The sequence below is a fragment of the Labrus mixtus genome, chromosome 24 (genome assembly GCF_963584025.1).
Source record: "Labrus mixtus chromosome 24, fLabMix1.1, whole genome shotgun sequence".
In the NCBI taxonomy this organism is placed as follows: domain Eukaryota; kingdom Metazoa; phylum Chordata; class Actinopteri; order Labriformes; family Labridae; genus Labrus; species Labrus mixtus.
This window is the reverse complement of record NC_083635.1, coordinates 4,081,451-4,105,670: the sequence shown is the minus strand read 5'-3', so window position 1 is coordinate 4,105,670 and position 24,220 is coordinate 4,081,451. Positions and strand designations below refer to the sequence as shown.

At 43.5% G+C, this 24,220-nt stretch overlaps 1 protein-coding gene across 3 annotated transcripts in view; it reads left to right on the top strand.

The window, feature by feature from the left end:
• LOC132959274 (nck-associated protein 5-like) overlaps positions 1-24,220 on the top strand; it is a 124,072-nt gene that overhangs the window by 57,685 nt on the left and 42,167 nt on the right. For all 3 annotated transcript variants that reach the window (XM_061032158.1, XM_061032159.1, XM_061032160.1), the window contains 2 exons: positions 4,693-4,756; positions 16,541-16,674. In XM_061032158.1, the coding sequence (XP_060888141.1) occupies positions 4,693-4,756; positions 16,541-16,674 (198 nt within the window). The remainder of the gene's footprint in view (positions 1-4,692; positions 4,757-16,540; positions 16,675-24,220) is intronic.

Genomic DNA, 24,220 nt, shown 5'->3' with positions numbered 1-24,220 from the left:
GGAAGCCATGGTGGATCTGCTGTGAATGAAGCAAGGCTGGTGTCATGATCACTTGGTGGTGTGGAAAGGATGTAGAGCTTTTGATGCATGAGAAAGGAGAGGAAAAGATGTGAGGTGTGCAAAATCTGTGTGGGTGGACAGCAGATGGTGTCAACCCAGAATTGAGGGGGGGACGGGGGGGACGGGGACTTCAATGCTTATGCAAGCAGGGGCTCCAACGTGGAGACTATCACCACCAAGAATCACTCAGTTTATTAATCTGTGCAAGAAACTTTGTACAATCACACAGTTACATGTCATTGTTTCTATTATAACCAGTGCTCTATTATTAACTTAATCATATCTCAGTTATTGCAAAGTAGTTTTGGTGCCTTAGACTAGCAACACTATTTGTCAGTTTGTCCTACCGACGTGCGTCAGTATGAGGACGTCTCAGTCTGCTATTTATTGGGGCGCAAGTTTACACATTCTTGGTTGTACTAAGAGAACAGGAACAAACAACCCATGTGCCTGCATGGGTTGTGGGACTTGAAACGTAGTGTTTAGGGACCTTATTCCATTGCTGAAGCGATGGTAAAACCTGAATTGATATCCGTAAAGTATGTCTTTTATTGGGACTGAAATAAAGAGCATTTTATCAAATGTTCAATCGATGAGTTTTGACCTTAAATTCCAGCTTTAATTGTGATGTAAGCGCTTAAAGTTGGTTGTTGCGTGACGCAAACGGTGCTGTTTGAACTTCCAGCTATGTGGAGCACTTCTCTTTCCATTTAAATCAGCCCATTCGACCTTTAGCTTGAAAACGAGGCCTTTTGTGGCGTCATTCATTGGCCACAGAGGTGCACGCTGATGAGCATGTAATCCTGAGGTTCTTGCACGACTACAGCAGTGTGCATTGTCGCTGCGGTTGTCCCTCCTCTGCAACCTTTCACCGTGTTCATTTTATTAGCGTACGGAAACATTAACTGCAGAGCACACAGCTGGTTTGGCCCTCCGCTCCGAGTCTCAGCAGGGCTCCCTCCCCACCACTAAGGCCTCTGCTGCTTTCAGGTGATTCCAGGTCAGTGGGAACTGCTTGAGGTCCACGTAGACACTGCTCCTGATTGGCTGCTGGAATTTACTCAGCCGAGCTTTATGTTGATGCTTAAAGAGAGAGAAAAACAGCGGTGGAGGAGGAGGGGGTGGAGGAGGGGGAATGTATGTATACACGGTCAACTGTCAGCTTGGGCTTTCATCACATGCTCGGATGTACAGCCGAAAGGCACTGGGCTGTAGCCTGAAATAATTCCCATTTAGTCACAGTCAAGTGTGAAATATATACAGTGTGCTAGGCGTATAGAGTGAGTATATACAGTGCATTGTTATCAGCTTAATTTATCCAGAACTTCCTGTCACTGGGGAAACAATTCTTCCTTTTTGTCATGCATGTCATCAGCATCCTTTGAACTCCCATGTTTTAAATTTGACCTACCGTACTTGCCGTAGTTGGGTGAAAACAGTTTTCCTTTGCAATGAGAGACTGATACAAACATAACAGGTGATTTGACCTTGAGACACAAGTGAAAAGTACACTCAAATTGGTTCTGTTTTGAATTTTGGCAACCGCTCATTAAGACTGGGACAAACAGATGTTGTCCACTTCCCAATTGGTTGTTTATCCTGGTTTTATGGGGACTTTTTCTGGTGCTAATTCTGGATACAACCTCGTCTAAATTAGCTGGTTTTCATTTTCAGACATTTAAAAGTGAGCCTTTTCCAAACTGTCCCATTCACATTTGGTAACAGCGCCAGTGTAGCTGCCGTTTCCTTGCTTTCATCAACTATTTGACCGTTTATTTCGAACACAGTAATGTATTTGCCAAAAGAGACTTAGCCTCATGGACAGCGATTATTTTCGGTTATGGCAGTTTCTCTCCAATCATCCAGTTGGGTTTGTCAGTAGTGCTGTTTCTCAAGTCCAGGTTTTAGCCTCTTTGCATCGCTGATAACTTTCTTCTACGAGAGCTAAAATCCTGACACAGCAGAGTCTTGCTAAGTTGGACGAGTAAACACATCTGGCAACAGTCTATGAAGCGGGCGTTTGGCAAAATGCCTCAATTTAACCGGGATTGAAATACAGAAAAAAGGAAAAAACTCAGAGCAGAATATGTAACTCCAAACATTTATTACATAGCGGATTAGAGATTACTTTCATGTGCGCTTGAACGCCGTTCAAATCGACTTTATAAACCGACGTCAGCGCCAATTGGATCCAAATGTTGCCGGTGAGCACTCAGCTGCTTTCACTACTCTGTTTTTGACTGCTGCTGCTTGTGCCGGTTACTATAATTACGTTTCAACTCAGAATGTCAAATTGCTCTATATTTGGTGATGATTTTCTCCGGGCGCAGTTGGCTCATGCTCGGTTGCTCCTGGAACATGCCTGTGCATAAGTGTGCTGAAACTTAACCCCTTACAGGCCTGACGCTCAGCCATAACACAGACTGGAGGAATGCCAGGCCGCTCGTGTTTAACAAAACAATATCTGGAGTGAGGACTTCCAGAGACATTTCTTTTTTTAAAATGTTTTTTATAAGGTAGTGTAATGCCTTCAAGCGTAATGTTGTAATAGAAAGAGACACATGTTTAACTGGAACATGAGTCAAGTTCAAGTGCAGTCACACTTTCTCACATATTTATGAGTGATCGAAACATAAATAACAGCTGAACTTTAATGGGTCGTTGTCCCACACCCTGATTAATAACCAAACAAATACAAACATTAAAACACACCCAAACACACCTCCTTGTCTCACGGCACTTTGCTCCACTTCCTCCCGGATTTGTCACCGCCGCAACGTGTCTTTCACAATCCCGGCTCGCTCAGCCTGCCCCCTTGAGAGGGAACGAGCAGAGCTAAGACATGTCTGAATCTCGCAGCAGAGGCAGCGTTATCGTATAGCTCGGGTCCAGACGGCGGATTCATCCATCAAACATACGTCTCCCACGGCTGGCTCTTAATCACAGGGGGGGGGGGAATTTTCCCGGCAGGTAAGCCGCTCAGAAACAATGATGTCTTGTCAGAGACGTTAGTCATGATGTTATTTTTGTGGGGGTGAGATGTGAGCTTTGGGTGTCTGCTCCACTAAAGAAATGTGAGAAATGTGCAGGTGATTGTGATGACTTGTGGCTGTCTGCTGTACACACTCCTTTATTAGCTCCCATGGTGCGTTAGTAGGTGGCTTGGCGTGCTGTGTGATGCTTTGTTGTGAACTTAGAAGAATACTTTCACAAAAACAACTCAACTCTCCTGTCATACCCAATACATGTCCTAATTTAATATTGGAGTTTCCTATTTCCCGCGGGTTCTCTTCTTCATTTATTTTAAAGGTTGAATGTTTTACTTTTAATAAACATGTTTACCTCGTATATATTTCCTCTTTTGGAGATGCACCTTAATCAGTGGTTTTCAACTGGTGGATCAGGACCCAGAAGTGGGTCGCAGTGTTATTGGGTCGCGTGGTTTACAGAGGAATTGGAGGCGGGTCCTGATGCCAGACGAGTTGAGAACCACTGCCTTTATATTATCCTTCATTTTTGCTTGTTAATGCATTAATCAGCCCAATTAGTGACGTGACACAGTAAGCCTTCAAACTGAGGCCAGTGCTCAGGTTGGGACGCTACAATGCTACTGCTCATCTGACCAATAGTTTCAACGAAAATCATGAGTAGGGATGTAACAGTACCCGCAAGTCATGATACGTTTATGACACAATATTTGGATTACGATACGGTTTTGGTGCAATGTATGCGGGGGTCGTGTACCTCGTGTCCACCTGTTAAATAACATCTAGTGCATCCTATTTACATGTCTCTATGAACGCTAATACATGTTTGACGTGAGAATGATTGAGTTCAGAGCTCAAAACCAGCAGACTGTGACCGTTCAAACACGTGGTAACTTTCTCCTCTGCAGCACATTTGTTGTTCTTTCAAACCCTTCGGATGAAAACACTCGCAGACTGTCGAGCTTTCAACAAATACCGTGTTTCTTTTTCTCGTCTCTGACTGTCAGGCTGGGTTTTCCTGCAGCGCTGCCTCACTTGTTGTGATACCTCAGGAGAGGCCGTAAAACAGGCTTCTTTATTATCCGCGCTTGTGTGCCAAGGTTTATCCCATTACAGTCAGGAATGCCCTCCTCTCCTCACGTGGGAAATGGATTGGGACGCGCACAGTCAATTTCTTTGTTTAGCCCGTTTCACGTGTGTGTATTTGTGTGTGTGCGTTTCTGTGTGAGGGAGGGAGAGTCTGTTAGGAGTGAGGATGCCCTGCTTTTTGTTTCCTCCTGAGCTATTTTTGTCCGGACAGATCTGCAAGCGCTCAGGTTTTTTTGTGTGGTTAGGATGACCCAGTCTCCTTAGCGAGTTCGCGTAAATGTGTGTGTGTGTGTGTGTTATCTGCTGATCTGTTTCCTGCTGCAAACGATAGACCAAGATGAAATGCAAGAGTGTTGACTTGAACTCAACCTTTCATTTGAAACCTGATGATTTATTTCTTTTGTTTTTTTTAGTAAAGAAGCTTCAATTTAGTGCATAACTCCAGAAGTATATGTGTCACTGAAATGCAAAATGCCTGTGTCAGTGGGACCTGACCCGTGTCGCCCACTTCACAATGACTCACCCACATTTTCTCTCTTCCTTCCCCTCCGTTTAGAGAAAAGCTGGCCGTGGCTCGCCTGCAGAGGGAAGTCGCACGGAGCAAGAGCGAAGGAACAATGGTAAAGTACAGCGCGGGCTACCCATCCCCTATAATCTGTGCAAAGCCAGAAGAGCCTCAGTATGCTCACTTCACACACACACCCACAAACAAGCTGTAAAGCCCTGCCAAGCCGCCACACCGGCCAGAGCCGAACTTCGCCGTCTCGACACTTCATCAGTGGCTCTTAAAAGAGACAGTACTGGAGAAATCAAGCTGGAAATATATTCAGCTATTCTGCATAAGTCCAAAGAATTCAATGGCCGGGTTTACAATTCGGCCTTGTTTTACTGGGTCGTGGCCGTTTAGAAGAGAGCTACAAACAAGAGGAAGTCAGTCTTATACAACACTTGTTTGGTCTTATTTTACAAGCTGCACACACAGAACATGGTGATAACTTCACTTGCAAAACGCCCTTCACGTCTACAGCTTAAATTGAACTTAAACATACCAACCTGTTAAGCCATTGTTGCATAGTTATCTGCAAAAACAGGAGCTGTTTCTCTGGCTAACATCCATTTGTAATAGCTGTGGTTTGCAAAGCTGTTTGGGAATTATCTGCAATTTAATTGCAATAATTGCAGCCCATTTCTAAATGAAGGGATGAAACCAAATAGGCGGTTAAGATGTATCATAACTGTGCACAAAGTTTAAAGTCAGGAACATCTGATCAAAAAGTAAGTAAATGAAACTGAAGCATTCAATGCACTCTTTGCATGTATTGATTTTTTTTTCAATGGGGTGACATGTTTGTTCATACGATGTCAGCAGCAGTTTGGATACGTTTCAGTCATTCTGCAGGATTAACAAGTATCCAGAAGCATGGTGAGGTTGGGTAACATGACAAAGCTGCAGCCGGGGCTTAACCTGTCAACACTGCATTGTTCTAAGCTTAAAAAGAAACTGCAGAGATTCCATTTCACTGCGTTTTTGAACGAGGACTTGTGTAAGCAAAGGGAAAGAGTTCAGGAGGTAGAAATCTGCCTCTGAATGTGACCACAGTTGCACATTTCTGTTTGCATATTTGTCCGAGTGCCTCCAGTTGTTGTGTCTCAGGGAGGTCAGAGAGTGAAACCACGTGATGAAGCCGAGCTCAGCTGATTGCAGCCTCCGTGCAGAGGCTCTAACCACAGGCTCAGCTGTTTGACTGCACCCCAGTGACGCCTCTGATTCTCTTCATGGCAGCAGGCCCAGAGCTACAGCGCGCAAAGGGGCTGATTCACTGCGAGATTTTCACACTATTTTGTCTGATTCTCTATTGATCCCTGAAGAAGGAATTCTTGTTTTCTCTGCCCGCTTCCCCCTCCCAGTGTAGCAGGTCAGATGACGGGGTCAGAGTCGGAACAGAGCACCCCCCCGAGCTGGGCGAGGGTTCAGATGAAGCTCAAGGGCACTTCAGCGCAGCATTCTTGCTGTCATCGAAGGTTATTTTTAGACACAGTACCAGAGAAATGCTACGTTCTGGGCTGATTTTAAAGGGAATCTGCCATGTGATTGGTTCTTCATGTGGAAAATTACTTTGACATGAAATCATGAATGTAAACATTGAATATCACTGCAACTAATTCAGATTTAAAGTCAGATACAAGCAAACAGAGATCCCTATCTTTGTTTAGCTTAACCTGTCTTGAAGTAGAAGTCCACTCTCCCCCCATTTCTGACCTTTCTGTGACTTTCCCAGTCCTGCAATTCCAGGTATCGATGCATATAGGGAACAAGAGGGTTCAGTATTGATTTCCACAGCTGGCAGAAATACTGCAGATGAAATGAATGCATGCATCCTCCAAGGGACCCTCCATATCACTGTGAGACAATCAGTCATGTGAGCAGCTGGAGATGAATGGAGTGAAGCCGATAATAAACACGTCTAATGTGATCAGTTAAGGTCACTTTCACACCTGTAGTTTGGTTCACATACTCCAGAGAAAAAAAGAACTCAATCTTTATGTCAAACTGACTTATTGGAAGTCCATTTTAAAGGTGTTGAATTCAAGGGTGAGACAGATAAGTCGTCCATCAAGAGTTTTGACAGGAAGTCATCCTGCACTTTGGTTTTCGCTTTGCAGGTTTATTTGTCTCTTCCGGCTGTCAGAGAGAGGTCAAAGCAAATGGCGCAGACTCCATTTTTCAGAAATAGTGACACGCGCACAGGGTCGAGAATCAAGCTGTCAAGTAGAGCGCCGTCTTCCAAGTTTGGCTCAGAAGGTGACCCAGTATGTGGAGTCCCAAAGTCCATGGGACGAGTTGAGTCAAACGTGCAACACGATGAGTCATAGCAGCATTCTTTTGCCAAGAGACATGCATTGTGTTGTTTTTCAGCCTTTATGCCATTGTTTGGGTTTGTATCAGTGTAAGAACGATAGTTTGCACTGCACCAAACGACATATCCCAATACACAAATATCACATATCCACTTCCACTTTGTGATTCCATTTACGGACTTTTGTTATATTTCTCGATAACTATGTGTTCATAACACAAGTCACTATTTGTTTGCACCTCCTTGTGTCAGTGTCCTCCTGTAACACCAGCCTCCCATCGTCTGACCTTAAAGTGTCCCAAGAATAATGCATCCTCCTCTATGCCGTGAGACTCGACCAAAGGCTCGTCTATGAGACTCACACGAGTGGTTGACATGCTAATTATTACTTTAGAGGGGTGTGTATTTGAATTGTGTCTGCGCATGCACAGGGTAGAGAGAGAGAGAGAGAGAGAGAGAGAGGGAGGGATGAGTTATCTGTGCCAGACAGGAGGAGGGTGAGAAGGGGGAAGAAAAAAAAAAAAAAAAAAAAAAAGGAGGAGGGGGGATATCACTAAGCTCCATTTGAAATTGGGATAATCCCCGCTGGAGTCCCCTCACTCTCTCTCTCCGGCATTCCTGGGAGGCTTCGGAGCTCAGGCACGGTTCTTCTATGGGGCTGAAAAAGAGACTGCTGCATCAAGGAGATAATTGTCAAAGTGCTGGCGGTGTGAAGAGGGAACTAGCCTGTGCCCCACAAAACCCCCACACCCCATACCCTGACGCCCACTCCTGTGCCCATTCGCCTCCCCCAACCCACAAATCTTTGCCTGCCAAGGGACTAACTCAAAGAGACAGATTAAAGCCCCAGACTTTTTGAAGTGGCTCTGTATCTGATGCCTCTCTTTAGCAGCCTTTTGGTCTTCCGTCCCTACATCCATTAGTGTCTTTGGTGAAACACAATCACAGAAACATCGAGCCAACCATTGCACAACAGCTTCTGCTCCGCGGGGAGGTGTCTTGCTGCAATATTACTCCCGCTTTGTGTTGGGAAAGAATGCAAGCAGTATCTTTATGGTGGTACACACTGCTGCAATTGTAAGCCTCAAGGTCTCCCTTGCAGTTACACACCCCTGAGTGTAAATGAAACAAGAATTAACAACACACTTTACTGGGGAGCGTGTGTTTTAATTGGGTCTCCTGTTGGGAAACATGACGACTACTGGCTCTGCTGCAGCACAACACTCTTTTGTTATGGATCTTTTGGGAGATATGCATGAACCTTTTTTTTGTGGATAATTTGCAGGGCAAATCAGGGTTTGAGCCGCAGCATGTGCACAGAGGTTGACCACAAATATGGCCACACAAGATGCATTGGTTTGAAAGGATACTGTCCAACAACCGCTAGGTCTGTCTCTCCAAAGACAAATCTCTGTACTTGAACTTCATATCAAGGCTTGGACATGGAGTTGATCCAATATCAATACCTGTATCTGAAACACCAATACTGCCTAAACTGCAGCGTCGGATACTGTGTATCTGCTATCCTGTATTATTTATCTGAGGCTTTGCCAATTCATTCATTCATTCATTCATAGCAACAATATATTTCATGACTTCTTCTGATTATACATAGAAAATGTAGAATCTTGTCGTTGCACTGTAAACATGGCAACACATGGAAGACAAATACTTGGCCAGAAGTCCTTTTTGCCTATACGTTGGCTTCACTGGAAGCTCCTTAGAAGCATTTTGTTGTAAATTCTAATGTGTATTTGTTTTTTCATTGCACTGGTATCAGAGGGATACTCACGTTAAGGTATCAGAATCTGCACTGGGAAGGTAGAAATGATTCAAACAGCTCTAAAAGGACGTGATTCTTTTGGCCCTCTCCCTTTAAAACTCTTACAAGACAAACAGTGGCTTTCCCGTTAGGTGTTTTACAGAGCACAGGTCATGGTTTATTCAGTTCCCTTCCAACAAGCCTGCCCTGTCTGTCTGGAGTCAAACCGCTCATTCACGGCCTTGTCGCTGCTGTAGGTTTTCTCTGGAATTCCTCACACCCAAAAAAAAAGAGAAAAACCCAGAGGCGTGGTGCAAGGCAGAGCTGCTCTCTGTCTCACACTCTCGTTTGATGCCACTCCGAGGTGTAATCCAAGTCCATCAGGGGCAGGATGCCGGCTTTCCTGTTGGGGTGGGGGGGGGGGGGAGCAAACAGGAGTGCACATGCAGGCTTGTAAATGTAGGGAGGGGGCTGCACTCGCCATTAAAAAGGCATTTAAAACAGTGGGGTAAGATTTTTAACCACTGGAAGCGGCTGTCTAAACAACATGAGAAAATAAACTATCGGACTTTGAGAGAAACTGGATTTATTTTTCTTTGGGTTTTTGTGGACGCGCTGTGATATCTGAGCTTAAACAGATATGAGTCCAATTCACACGCAGTTATTCTCCCCGGAGGTTTTTGTTGATTACAGCGTTTGATTCCTTCATGGCTGAGCGGAGCATGCATATGAACGCTAAAGGGAACAGTTTTTTTAACTTGAACTTGGCTTAATTGTGTAACTCACTTATTTAAAAATCAGATCTCTCCAGAGTATTTAATGTAGAAAATGAAGTTAAGATAAGAATAGAGCCGTTGTGAATTTTAAGTGGGAAACGGGTGGCACTGTATGGTTAAATAGGCCCTGGAGCCAAGATAGGAATCAGCTATTTCTGTCCATGAAAACAGATTTCTCATGTGCTACAGTCCGCAAGATTGTACGTTACACAGTTTACAACACTGCATAAAGAAAATGTACTTTGAAACGGGCTTCCCTAGACGACCAAACGTCCTTCAGAACAAGTCATTTTGTACTGAGTCATTCAGCCTTGAAACATCCCTGCAAAAATAAACGTGTCTGCTTGTTACTGTTTTAACTCTGGCTTTTGATGCTTTGAGAACAGCTGGATACAGATGCTAATGACTCTGGAAACAACCCCGTCCCAATGGTAATGTCCATATTGGCATCCATATTGGGGCATCTATGGCTCAGTAGGTAGAGGGGGATAATGTACTGTGTATTGATGGAGTTTCCTTGGGCAAGAAACTCATCCCCAGATTGCTTGTAAAGTTGGCTACACAATGCTTTAAGTGATGTCAATTTGCATGTACCATTGACTGTTCTGCATGCAAAGATTTATGTATTATTCCAATTTCTTTGGAGAGATAAGCATAGGACCTGCAATGAGCGTTCCCCTTTTTATTAACTGTAACCAAGATCCCATGCCAAACTCACCCAAAAGTATAAACAGACCCTTACATACCCATCCTTTATCTACCACAATAATAATAATAGTTTATATTTAAACAAAGTGACACCTATGATATACTTCATTTGCCGTAAACACAAAGAACATTTACTTGATTATGGTTTCCATGACTAGAAGCTGCAGAACTGTGGACTCTTGGATTTAAAATATATTGGTTAAGTCTTGGTTTTTAAGCATCGTTAAGTCTTGAGCCTGTCAACGGTATGAAACCTTAAAAATATATCCAAATATTCAAGACTCAAGACATGACACAATAAACCATAGTAATGAGTTTGTTCTTGAAGTAGCATACTGTGCCATTTCAGAACAGACTGGCTTCTCAAAAGTGCATCTTAAATGTTGTCTTTAGTTGGTACTTTTTTATTAGCCAAGTTGACTTAGAGTTGTGGTTTTCCAATATATGACTCAAAAAACCCGGAACCAAAGCCTTCCAGGTTGGACCATCCATGTAAACCGAACAGGGTCAGCAGAATATTGGCATTAAGAGTTCCAGTTGTGTAATGTATGAGTCAGGGCCTCCACTGTTAGTATAAGCGTGGATTAATTAGGTTGGGGTAATTAGATGGAGGTATTGGTTTATTTGACATTGATTTATGAGTGTTTTAAGTAGCATAAGAAGCACCTTCATGACTGAATCTTTTGTTAAGCAGATAAAGGAAAGCTTCGAGGGGCTTCCCGTTTTATAAAGACAGGGAGAAAAGCCTCGCTCCTCGTGGAGCTCCAGCGCTGAGGGACCTTCACAGAGTGTTTCTGACAGCTGTTTGGAGTGTGTGTGACAGCGTGGAGGTTCGGGGGGGGGGGGGGGGGGGACTCAGGTGCTGTCTCCACAGATTGGCCCTTATCAGTGGCGGACAGGGGCGAAGGGCCGAGACGGGGTCCCCCCAGCGCTCGGCACATTCACCGGGTGACGAGCGCTGACAGCCAGGCCCCAAATCGCATCTCCACACCGTCTCTTTTGCCCACTCTCAGCAGCGTATTTGTGTGTATGTGTGACTGAATGACTCGGAGTGCGTGGGTGTGTTGAGGGGGGGGGGGGCTCCCTTGGCAATGATAAATGGGCCACTCTTATGATTTAGCATATTCCTGGGGTGTGTGTATTATTTGCTATAGTGCCCGCGGCTGTCCAAGAGCGGAGTGGTACACTCTGATGTAGTGGCTCTCCATGATAATTGAATTGATGGAGCCCTTGGGGACACAGGAGGCCGATTTTTGGTGCATAAAACACTGTTTAAACTCCACCTTATTTCTGTAACAAAACATATGCTCTGCTGTTTTCTTCCAGCAGAGAAAATCCTGAATTTCAATCTTCTTTTTTTTATAACTTTAAGAGCTCTTTTTATAAGCTTAAACATGGTCAACCAATCAGTCATGTGTGTCATATTAATATTTCTTTCATCCGAATGGTGGATTTGTCAATTGTATCACTCTCTGTGAAAACAAAAGTATGTTTCTGCAGCTTTCTCCTCGTCTAACACCTACCTACCCCCCGCCCCCCCCCCGGCAAGTTTCAGACATTGAAAACACCTTTACTGGAATAGTCAGCCTTCCCACTGATGGTCTCGTTTAGCTAATATAGAAGCATCAGTATTAATTTAACCCTTTTTCATAACCTTCTAAAAACTCCTTGAAGGTGCTTTAATATCCTAAAGACTTTGAATAGCACTCCCTCTAAAAACACTCTTTCGACCTTTTTTTTTTAGAAAAAAGGGCACACTTAGTGTTTTAGCTGACTTTGCACTTCACTTGAATTTTGTGTTGCATACGGCTAAATCCTTCTCATGTTACACTTTCATTTGAATTCAGGATCGCTGACGAGCTCACACACACACACACACACACACGCACGGGGCGCACAAACAAGCCAAGTGGCATGTTTTATTTATGAATGAAGAACCTGCGCAGGGTGTATTGTGTCCCTCATGTTTGCTTTAGCAGCGAGCCAGAGATCCGCTCCCGGCTCCCTTTGATTAGGCAAAGAGCTGCAACTGGAGGGAGGGGGTGTGTGTGTGTGGGGGGGGGTGTAATGAAGAGATTATTGAGCTCCCTGAACTGTACCCCAAACCTTGCACAAACACACACAAAACACACACTGTTGTACAGTTGCAGATGGACAGTCTGCAGAGTCACAGCCCACACGCACATGCACTTAACCTGATAGCATTGCTTTTATTTTATTGGAGACAACGTTGCAGGCACAACAAGGAGAGGCAGAGGTCTCTAATTAATTTAGTGTCCTCTGTGGATGTTGGAGGGTATCAGGGGGGTTCGCATCTTCTAGTAATTCAGCTTGGATGAATACCATTACCATCTAATGCGGTCCAATTACAGGGGCAGGCTGCATTCTGGGCTCCAGTGCTCTTAATATGATTTTAGACATATGACTCGATATGGATATGAATTAGGTGCATCTCTTATTCCACGTTTTTCATTTATTTCACTACATAAAGTGTATTGAAATCAATAGCATCCTGCAGTGCATTCAATCTAAAGCTGTACATGCTGTAAAGGTGATGAATTCAGTCACATCTGGATGGATGCATGGATATTTTTTTTTATCAAGCAGGAAATGAAAGCGCCTCGCCTGTCTCAGAGGTCAAATTTAATCCTGAAACACCCAATCTGGGCTCGTTTCAGATATATGGCTCAGTATAAAAGGCAGCCCGGGCCATTTTATAGATTACATGTCCCTTTCCATTTCATATTGCTTCTACCAAACCACTGTATTGTTTGTCGGCCCGGGCTTTGTTGAGAGCTGCAGGTTTTATTCCGGGAAAATGTTGCCCCCTGCAGGCCAAACAAGGCATCGCATGCCGTTCTTTGCCAGGGCCAGTCAAGTGAGAGGATTATGTCCTCAATCGTCGGATTAACCAAAGTAAATGTTCTCACAGAAACTTGCCAGGCGTGTTTTCATCCTCTCTGTGTTGACTTTGAGAGATCTTCCCAGGGCTTTGCATGAAGACGTGCTGCCTTTTCTGAGGACGTCAAATATGCTTTCAATTAGCACCAGACAATAAACATTTCAGCCCAGAAACACTGTAATGTATTGCTGGGGATTTCTGGCGGCATAAAGATATGGTAATGTTTGATTTAATGGCTTCAGGGCCTTGTTAAAATGCTGAAATTATATATTGAACAAAAGCAATAGAGGGCCCTTTTTTTTTTTTTTTTTACTACAATGCACACCATAAATCCTGTGTTGTTATGGAGGCAGTTGGCGAGGCTCTGTCAGCAGACACAGAGTGGTCGGTGGTTTATGCCTGGGGTGTTGGTGAGGCCGGGTGGGCAACAAAAATCAGGACTACTGTGCTTTTGTGTGAATCGGGGCCAAGTTGCAGAACACTACTGTACACATTTATACACATTTATACACGTGGAGCTGCAGAGAAAAGGCCTTTGTGCTTGTTTGAAATTTTGTGATATTCAGCTAAACTGAATTTGGATGTGGCTGTTTTTCTGTGCCATGTTTGTATCATTAAATATTGTTTCAGTTGAAGTTAATCTAAATAATATGCAGCAGGTATGACCTCCTTTTTTTTATGTTTTCATCTTTTTGCCAATTTTCCTCAAAGGAAAAAAAACCCGAAAGACGAGCCAGAAAATCGTTGGTTTCACTCCAGATCTATAGGTCCACTTCTTGGCAGGGGGATGTTGTACTTTATGCTTCTGTGGATTTACAGCCGCCATTACTCCCGAGAGCCTCCCTGTTGTGTAAAGAGAGGCTCCGCATAGTAGCCCTCAGATTTATGGCTGCAGCGAGGACCAGAACTGGTTTTAATGGTGACTTGGGTTTAATATTCTCACCCAGTTAAAACCTGCCAGTTTTGCTGTTGCACTGGAGACAATATAGTCACAGTAAAACATGTCCATTTTCTAAAATGCTGGGGGAATTTACAGGCATGCTTTCCAGTTGTTTTGACAGATGAATTCACAATTCGATTACATGATGTTGCTTTAAATCCTGGCTGCAAACGTTGGTGATAACCTGACTTGTTCTGTGTGCATACAGGCCCTTTCTTCTGCACCTTTCTTTCCTCTTTTGCACCACTAGATGTCAGTATAATGCTGGTCTGTGGAAAAGAAACCCCAGCGTTGTACCCTTATGCCAAACAAATGATAAACCCTGATTGGTGCTGAACATGGAAAGGGAGAATATGATTTTAATCTGTCTCCTAAACCTGCATTACAGACTATTTCTACAGTTCAAAATGCCAATTCCTGCACATAAATCTTCCGCAGGAGACGCTGAGCTCACCTTTTAAGACACATGATGATATGTAATCTTTAACCAGGCACTGACAGGATAATCCCCTCCTGAATTTACAGCCAGAGAATGACTGGTTTGCAGGCGGCGCTCCAGTCATAATGTCTTAACACTTCAATAAAGCCAAACAAATAAGATGGAGTGCATTCCACATTCAAGCGTCTTACTCAGCAATAATGGCACCTTGGTGTGCCAAAGAAGAAACTTCTCCCCCTCCAGTTGCCGTAGGTTATTTCGAAACTCTGTGTTTTCAGCTGATACTCCCGACACGATGGTGACAGATGGTTGATAACTTAAACCAGCAGCTAAGAAAATGCAGCTTTGTCATGAATTGACAGCTGCAAACGATGCCAGGCTTTTTTTGTGTAGAAACCGCCTGTAAGAGTAACCCGCCTGTAAGAGAATGAGCTGTTTGCTAGGCTGGTGGCGGTCGCTCAAATCACTCCCCATCTTCCTCACGATGCCAAACTTCTCCTCTCTGAAGAAGGAGAGCGCGCCAGTGAAGGGTCATCGCACTTTCGAGTGGATTTTGAGGCGAGGATGGGTCTTTCTTTCGGTAGCAGATGGCTGAGAAGAGAAGAATCTCATTAGACAAAGGGAAAGATTTTAATTTTGGAATTGTCTCTGGCTAAAAAAAAGAAGATGGGATAAAAAATGGTTTCATGATCCGTGGAGACTGTGCAGAGTTTCCTAATGGGAATGATTGGGGTTAAAAGAAAAAGCTGCAACATTCGGTGATAATATTGAGAAAGTAAAAACAAAAACTTGTGAGGAATGAAAGGTTGCCAAGCTTGACCTCCATGGAGGTGTCACAAGTGATTGAGCTTAAATCTGGCACCTTTATTGCAATGAGCTACTCACCATTTTTCAAATACTGTCTTTACTTTTCTTGTGAACAGAAGTGGTATGACTTCATTTAGATTTTGGTTTTTAGAGAGATATTAAAAATAAGGAGAGTAGACTGGGTTTCCCACTCTTAAAGTTACTTTTTTCCTCCAATATTACAGTCAAATGTTCCTTTTCCCAGCCATTACTTTTGTAATTTTTGATTTTTTTTTTTATCATATAGGTGGCAACCTTGTAAATTTTACCTATAATGATTTATTTTGTGTGTCGAAGTGTCACTATGCATTACATTCAAAGGCAAAACCATGTCAGAAATTCATATTTGCTTTGTAACAAAGTGACAGATCCATAGATACAGATAGTTATCTCTTCTGTATAGTTTATAACATTGTTAAAAATCATCAAAGCTTTAAGATTTCCATTTGTAACTGTCTATAAAGTCTGTATCTCTGGTCTTCATAGAGTGGATTTTATGCAAAGACGTCACCATGAGTTCTTTTCAATTCAATATAAATCAAACATTTAGTAGTCTTAGCTCTTATTTTCCCCCTTTTGCAAAGTTTTGCTTCAATAGCACTTAATAATTCATGACTCATGCAAGAACAGAGCAACGTGTGAGATGAAATAGGAGAGCAAAGATGGCGGCTGTTCCAATGGCGAGCATTGTTGTTGAAAGTTGTGCAATTTCTTTTCAAAGCGCGCCGGAGTAGAGTAAAAGTGAGATACCGGTTGAGGCGTGCAAGACCAAAACCGTGACATAGTTTGACATTTAGTGTGCACTTTGTGTCACAGCAGCAAAAGAAAAGGAAGTTCATGACAAACGCTTGGAAGTAAAAATGTCAATCTTAGAGCGTAAATGTCATCATGTCCTTCTTCTCTTATTTTCTTTCACCTCTAAAGAATATAACATGAACAAGAATATGATTTTTAACCTACATGAGCTTAATTATTACGTAAGCCATACAGCTTCCAGTTACCCTTTACCAATGAGGGTCAGAAGTCAAGGTCAGCAGGAGAAATGGCTCCAGAGGATCCAGAGGCTAAAGAAGTGTAAATATGTCTCAGGGATGATGAGGGATGATCTTTTGAGCCTTTAAGATGCCCCTCACACCGAGAGATGACCGCTCTTCTGTTTGTTTGTTTCCACAGCGAGAAAAGCTGATCCACGAGCTAGAGGAAGAGCGACGTTTGCGACTGGAGAGCGAGAAGCGTCTCCGGGAGGTGACGGAGGAGTCCGAGCTGGGACGGGCGCAGATGGTCTCACTGCAGCAGAAATTCTCCAGGTAAGACTGAAGCTCGGATGTAGAGACCCTTCAATCCTGGTTTCCTTCATCACATACACTTTTATTTGCGTTATTTTTTTTTTGCTCCCCATAGCTTTCCTTTCTACTCCCTCAAACTTACTTACCATCCTATGAATTACAGATGAAGTGTTTTAGAAACATTGATGCCGAGAGTTCAAATCCCTTGAATGTACTGGAATCAGCTCATAAAACACCCACTATATGTACGTTTTATATGGAAATATATAAACAGCCCTTTAGAAAACACACAGGGGACATGCCCTAGTCATCTCTTTGCTATAAACTTTCAAAAAGAGGCACAATGTCCTTTAAGAAATCGAGATCCATTGGAAAGATTTTATGTCAAACATGACACAGGCGAGTGAAAAGCTGGAATACTCGCACAGAAATGAGATTTTTGAATTAAACGTTTCTTTCCTTCTCCAGTAAAGTCATTGATTTTCAGAAGTCATTTTCCTGCAATCAGCACTTTGTCTTTAAACCCATGAAAATCAATAATGGGTTCTTGTCTTTGCCATTTCGTCTGAGTACTTTTCTGATCATCCTCTTGGTCCTTTGACCCTCATATCAGCGAAGAACTAATGTGATGCACGACTTCTACTTTGAGAATGGACTTTTTTAAAGTGCGCAGTGATCAAACAATCCTCTTGTCACAACTTGAGTAACCTCTGTTTCATGAGCTCGCCCTCCATCCTGCAACCGCCGGGGTGTGACGGAGCGGGCCGCCCAAAGTCTCAACTTTTAACCGAGCTGATTTCCTTAATTAGGCGATAGGCTTTCAACACTTTACCCGTCCAAAAGAAGACGACGCAGAGTCCAGAGGATTTCACATTGACTGCTTATCTTCTCATTACGTTGGCGGAGAAAATCCTGTACGTTTTAATGGTCCCGATGCTGTGGTGGAGATGACTGCCAGGAGAGGACTTCAATATTCTGAAGATTTATCTCATATTTGAAATGTTCCACTGATGCTACTGCATTAAACTTTGGAGGGATTCTTGCTTCTTTACATCACTTTTTTATAAAAGCAATTTGCTGCACTGCACTTAACAATCCAGATACAAAAACAGCCTTTCTACGTTTGCAAGCAATCTAGCACAAGTGTCTTTAGTTAGGGTTAGGGGCTTCCTGAAGGGTACGGTTTGTACGCCCATTTGATCAAAGTTTTCTTCACTTGCTATGTCAGTCGTGGTCTGTACAGTATCTGACCTTCAAAATGACAGTTTACGGGTAGTTTCCAATTGGTATAGCATGACTGTCAGTTCAGTCTGAGGGACTATAAATCATCACAAATCCTCCATAAACCTGTCTGAACCCATTTTTATATGTCCAAAACATCTCGCTGCACCTGTTCCCCCTAACTTCTCCCAGAGTAGTATCGGTGCTTCTGACCTGTCTGACCTGTGTATGGACTCCTCTCAAATATTACCAAGAAAAAGGTGATGATATTTGTGGCGATGTAGTGCACTCACTCTTGGAGGAGGACTCCTAAAAAGGGGGGGGGGGGGCGGATGTTGGGGTGAATTAGTAGATAGAGGAGACAGCAATATGAGAGTCCATGTCTTGCAGAGGAGAAAGGGAATGCACTGCAATTCTATTAAGTAGGATATATATAAAGCTTATCCCTGATTGGGTGCTGTACAGGTCCCCACAGAGACAGATGAATTTGTCGCCATGGCAGGGGTCGCCCAGATGGATGGTTCTCATTGGGTGCCAGGCGGCGGCTGAGCACACTGTGGCTGTGCAATATAGACAAAAGATTCCATTATGTCCTCAAAAAGTGCTTATCGAAACGAGGGAGCCAACCTCGCCACCTCACTCAGCTGTTGTCATTCCAGCAGCGCCGCTCATTGTCATCATGCTGGATTGCTGTAATTTTCACGGCTGCCTGTGTCGTCGGTGCTCTTGTTGTTGTTGCTGCTGCTGCTGCGTGCGGGGAGGGGGATGCAAAGGTTCAGCAGCTCTCCCTTCCACAACTTAACAAAACTATCTCCCCCGACCTCCTCGCAAACAAGCTAACAGGATTTCAGTCTCACTGTCAAAGTCTTTAATCTTTGTTTAAGCGTTGCTGAGTGCTTATCTGAATGTGAATGAGTTAGCGCACTAAGCATCCCTGTATGTGTGTGTGTGTGTGTGAGGAGTGTGTTTACGCATACCTGGCCCTTCAGTGGATTAACACGCTTACACGGCAGCCAATACCTGCTGGCTCTGCGCCCTTGTGGCAGATGGGACATCAGTTAGGTCACTTTAATTAGCGACTTACAAGCCGGCAAAAGGAGGAGAAACAACAGAGAGAGATCTCGTTGGCGAGGCTTCCAACCATCGTCTTCCTATGAACCTGTGCCGTGGTTGCATCTCTTTGTTGTTGTGCTGTTTTTACAGTTAATGGCGACTGGATACACCAAATCAACATGCACATGCTTCATATGCGTGCACATTCATTGAAGTCCGTCTGACGCCAACGAGTCCTATCTTCTGCTGCTCACGTTCTGCGAGGCTTCATCCATATCTCCTGATTGATTTAGGCGGGTTATTTGTTGTGCATTAAGGGAATAGAAACCTCAGTTCATCAATGTGTCTTTTGAGATAGCACCCGCAAATCATTTTAAGTGGACATCCAATCTTTTAAATAGACTGGGATCTGCTTGACCTCAGGCAACGATTGATTTGCGTATCGCTAATTAATTGAGGCTGTGCTTTGAATCACGACTATGGAAGCAAAATCACACTGGTAACAGGCGTTTTGAGCGATTAAAGGCGAGCCAAATGTTTCGGCGAATATATGCAAATTCGACTTTTAAATGGATTTCTCAAACCTTGCCAAAATTGGGTCCAGTGCTGTCCAGGGTTTCATTTAATGCTTTTTTATTTTTATTTTATTGAGGTGTTCAATGATGACATGAAACAAGTGATTTTTTTTTTTTTTTTTTGTGGTATCACAAATGAACAAAAAGGTATGTCAGCGCAAAAAACGGGAAAGATCAGACAGTTATTCCTGGAGCCAGACGAACTCAGGGGAATATCATCTTCTTACAGAATGTTTGTTTGTGTGTGTGTTTGCCTCAGTGTGCCCCTGTGATGCTCACACTTCTTGGCAGTGCTTTAATATAAGGCAGGAATCGCTGGAACAGGAACAACTGGCTTTTCTTTTTCTACATTCACCCACAAAAAAAAATAAATCGCTCAATTTGTCTGTGTTTTCAAGACTGAGATTAGAAAGTCTGCATTCCTCAAGTGACTGGCCATTTAGCTCCAGACATAGGTGTACACTCACATCCTCCACACACACACACACACACACACACACACCCTCCCCCAACTGGTTGGGTTCTTAGCCTGGTGTGGGTCACATGCCCGGCCCCCTCCTGACTTGGGTCAACCCCCCTAAGGGCTTCACCACCACTTGCATGGCCTGCCGTCATTAAACTCTGACGGATTAGTGGGAGACTCCAGCCCACAAACCTTAGCAAGCCTCCTGGGCCCACCCTGGATGTCCCACAAATTCCATATGGGCGAGACATTTCAGAGCAAGGACCGATCGGGGCAAGGCTGGAGGAGAGCAGAGATGCCGAAAAGACATGAAGACGCATTTAGGATTCTGCCTCCGGGTCTTTTAACAAATAGAAACTTATAGAGGAATCTCTGAGGCCTTGTTTGCATCCCCTACTTGTACAAGAATGACGGGTGAGCAAACGGGAACCTGGGGGCCGCTGCGGGCCCTGCAAGGCCTGAAGATGAGGGAAGCAGTTTCCAGGTAAAGAGCAGAACTACAGAATTGGTGTCCCCCAATTCAAACTCCAGGAGTTTCTTAAATGATGTTTGGTGAGGCTTTATGGGTTGAGCCATAATTGGTACTACTGCTACTCTGGTTACATGAGGATTGTTGTTTATTGATTTGATTGATTGATTCCACTGTAAAGGCAGCTAAATGTCTGCAGCACTTGAGTCTAGGGTCATTTTCTCCAAGGGGACAGTAAAGTGTTTGGTATGGTATAGTATCATATAGTATCATATGGTGTCGTGGTATTGTGTCATATTTTATCATATTGCATGGTATGGCATTGTTTCATGTTGTACCATATCATATCGTCATCATACCTTTCCAGCTTTTTGAGTCTTTTGGTTTCTCTTCCCTGCTTTTTGTTTTGCTTACCGTCCTTATCCTCTTAAAGACCTCATTGTAGTCGTTCATCTGCCTGTAATGGAGATTAGTAACGCCCTGAAAAGGAGAAGTAGAAGCCCTTTTTTTGGCTGCTGCTCACACACCTTGGCATCCACAGAACCGTAATCTCGCTCTTGTGCCGCTCGCTTATTTTCGGATATCTCGTTTTGTTTTGCAACTTTTTGCCTCTCTGAAGCGTTCAAGGATGAGCCAGTTTTCTAAAGATAGCTCGGAAATAAAATCCTCTCGACTTTATTCTGCTAACAACCGTTGACACCCATATCACATGTGCACTCATCGGTGGATCCCGGGTGTTTACAGCTGAACCGGTCCACTTGACTTTGAATCATTGCCGTCTTGAAGGGCCCTCTTCACGGCAGGATATGGGAGACTTACGACTAGACTAACAACAACAGCAGACGATGACTGGTGCCTGCAGATTTATAGCTCAGCTGCGTATTCTTTCTGCACATTACTCAGCGCCGTGAGAACATACAAGCGTGTGTGTATGTCAGAGGCAGATGATGCAAACAGGCAGGAATGGTGGATTTTTTCAAGTCTGGACGTGTTGTTTGGACAGTCACGCTCAGGTTGCGATGCCTCCACGGTCCGCAGGGTAAAGTTTCAGAACTGGGTATGTTGTTTGCATTCATGTGCTGCTCACATTACCGCCTCTGGACTGCACAGCTGGAACCGGCAAAAGCCAGTACACTCAGAGAGGCAGCTGAGTGATTGCAGTCTGTTTGCAGATCAATTCACTCTCTTCTAATCATGCAAGCATCCAGCCCCGCCTGCATCGAGTGTTTTAATTTGGTGCATTTGAAACGGCCCCCCTGCAGGCCTTGGCGGCTGCAGGATTTGGCCGCATGAATCAGGCCCCTGTTCAAGACGACACATCTGGGGTCATTAACAGGATGGAAGGGGGGGGGTTCAGTCTTTTGAAGTTACTTCCTTACTCCTGCCCAATGGGGACAAGGCCTGTTAAATAGATAATGGCTGTCTGGACTATTTTGGGAGCACCTCATATTTAGAGGATTTATTGGACCCTTTTAGGCCCTCTCTTTAACTTCCCAATTTGAACCAGAAATTATGTGTGATTGAACTTAATTTGGGTTATTCTACTCTATCACTTGTACCAAATTACCAGCCCGTAAAAGATCCTCAGTACCAACTCCCCACTTTTGAAAAAGCCAGTTGATTTCGTAAAAATGGGTTTTCAGTTTCAAAGAGCGACCTGTTACTGGCTTGTAACTGTGTCAGACAATCACAAACACTTGAAAACACACTCCACTTCCGCTTCGGATTAAACATGCTGGTTTTGATGTTTATAGGCATGTTGAAAGAGGTCAGATTACAAGCCTTTGCGGAAGTAGGGCATCCATCTCTCACATCATGATAGCACGCCTGTTCTGGTGCCTGGCTTGTGAAGCTGGTGCTCACAGATTGTAGCCCAAAGCCAAACAGCATGTAATTCAAACTGACCTCATGGTTGCAGTATAGATTTGGTTGTCTGGCAGCTGCTCTAGTTGACACATATACACAGCAGCTGCTATTATGTTCCCTATATCAAGTTTTATGCGCTGGTTCTTTATCTGTAGTGATATAAGAAACAGAAAGGTGATTTTGTTTGTCATATACCTTTTTCGGTGAATGGATTTGTTTTTTAATGCTCACAGTATTTTGCGATTACATTTCACAGGAGCATTTCTGCCCTAAAGCAGTGTCCTGGTTATTCTGGGAAATCCCCCAACCCTTCGATGAACAGTTTTAATTAGAGCTATGTTCTGCCAAAGAAAAGGTTCATATGAAACCTGTCCACAGTGTGTTCTGCAGATTCCTCAGTTGCTCTCAACTGAACATTGATATCTCTATAAAATATTTTATACAATCAGAGATAAAGCCAAAATTTATATTATTGATGATTTGATTATTTGTTCACTAAAAAAAAGGAAATCAGAACAGTATAAAACTATTGTAGGAGACAGAAAAAAGGACGTTACTTGGAAATATCTGAATACAAAGATCCCGGCATGCAACTAAAGCCCAACTTTATTTATGTTATTTTCATAGAGGACCAAAGAAACTTGCAAATATCCATTTTCAGAATCATTACATTAGATTTCTGGCCATTAACTAAAAAAAGATTACTGGGATTAATGAATTACAACAATTGGCTTACGTATTTAATAAATCCAGCTCAACATACAACTTGATTTAAGGTGTTATCTGTATCACACAGCCTTACTCTACGTTTCTACCCCCCTCCAGTTCTCAGACTCCCAATGGAAGTAAGAGACCCCATGTTGTCTTAATGACCCTGGTATCCTACTGGGATGTCTTCCTCAATCTATCACTTTGTCTCACATGTGGAACACACATGCTTGTAACCCATTGGGGAAGCAAAGGCTCCGGTAAGATGCTCTCGAGGACCAATGGCTTCCTCATTGCTAACTGCTTCCTCTGGCCATTTAACATGTGTGACTACCATCGTGAATTTGCACTCTAAATCCTTCAAAATGTAGTGGGCCTGTCTGGGGGATAAAAGACAAAAAAACCTAAATCTGGTTCCCTCCATATGTCGGTTTTAATTTATGCTCTTTAGTGCTCAATGGCTAACGATTCAACGTCTGGTTAAATCGTTGGGGTGGTCCTGGAAAGAGTCAGGACTTATTTTCCAACCGTTTTCTGGGAGAGTTTTCCAGTGTCAATGCATTTTTATTATTTGCATGTACAATTGAAATTGTATCTATTTAAAAAGGCCAACAACCCAAAATTTATTTCAACTATTTAATCTAGTGTGTTTTCCCAGAGCCATATGACATTAAACTGGAATCCTCTGAATAGAAATAACCAAAAACACACTCTCTGTCACAGCAGTTGGCCAACAAATATTGGAGTGAAGCCATACTTAGAACTTTGCCTTCTTGATCTCTTTCTCCATGGCATGTGTGTCTCGTTGCAGGGGTTAAAAGGTCACTGACAGGAGTTAGTGGTCATGAGGGCACGGACCTTTGTAATGCTACCTCGCTGTAACACGCATGACTGAGGTGCATGACTTTTACAACTCTGAACTGGCCTCGAGGCTCCAAACTGGACACAACTTTTCCCCTTTCTGCGTCCCGTAGTTTCCTTTTTCATTTAGGTCACGACCAAGAAAGGGTCTCCTCGCATGTTTTCTGCAAAAAGCTCTAAGAGGATAACATTGGCTTAGCATTGGGTTAAGCTAGGCAATCATCCGGTGGGCGTTCTTAAGTGATTTTCTGGAAAGGAATCTAAGAAGAATGGAATATCCTTGTGTTAAAAGCGACATTTTTGCAGGACTTCGTAGTGGTCAGATGAGGCGATTTTAACCTTGCAGCCATC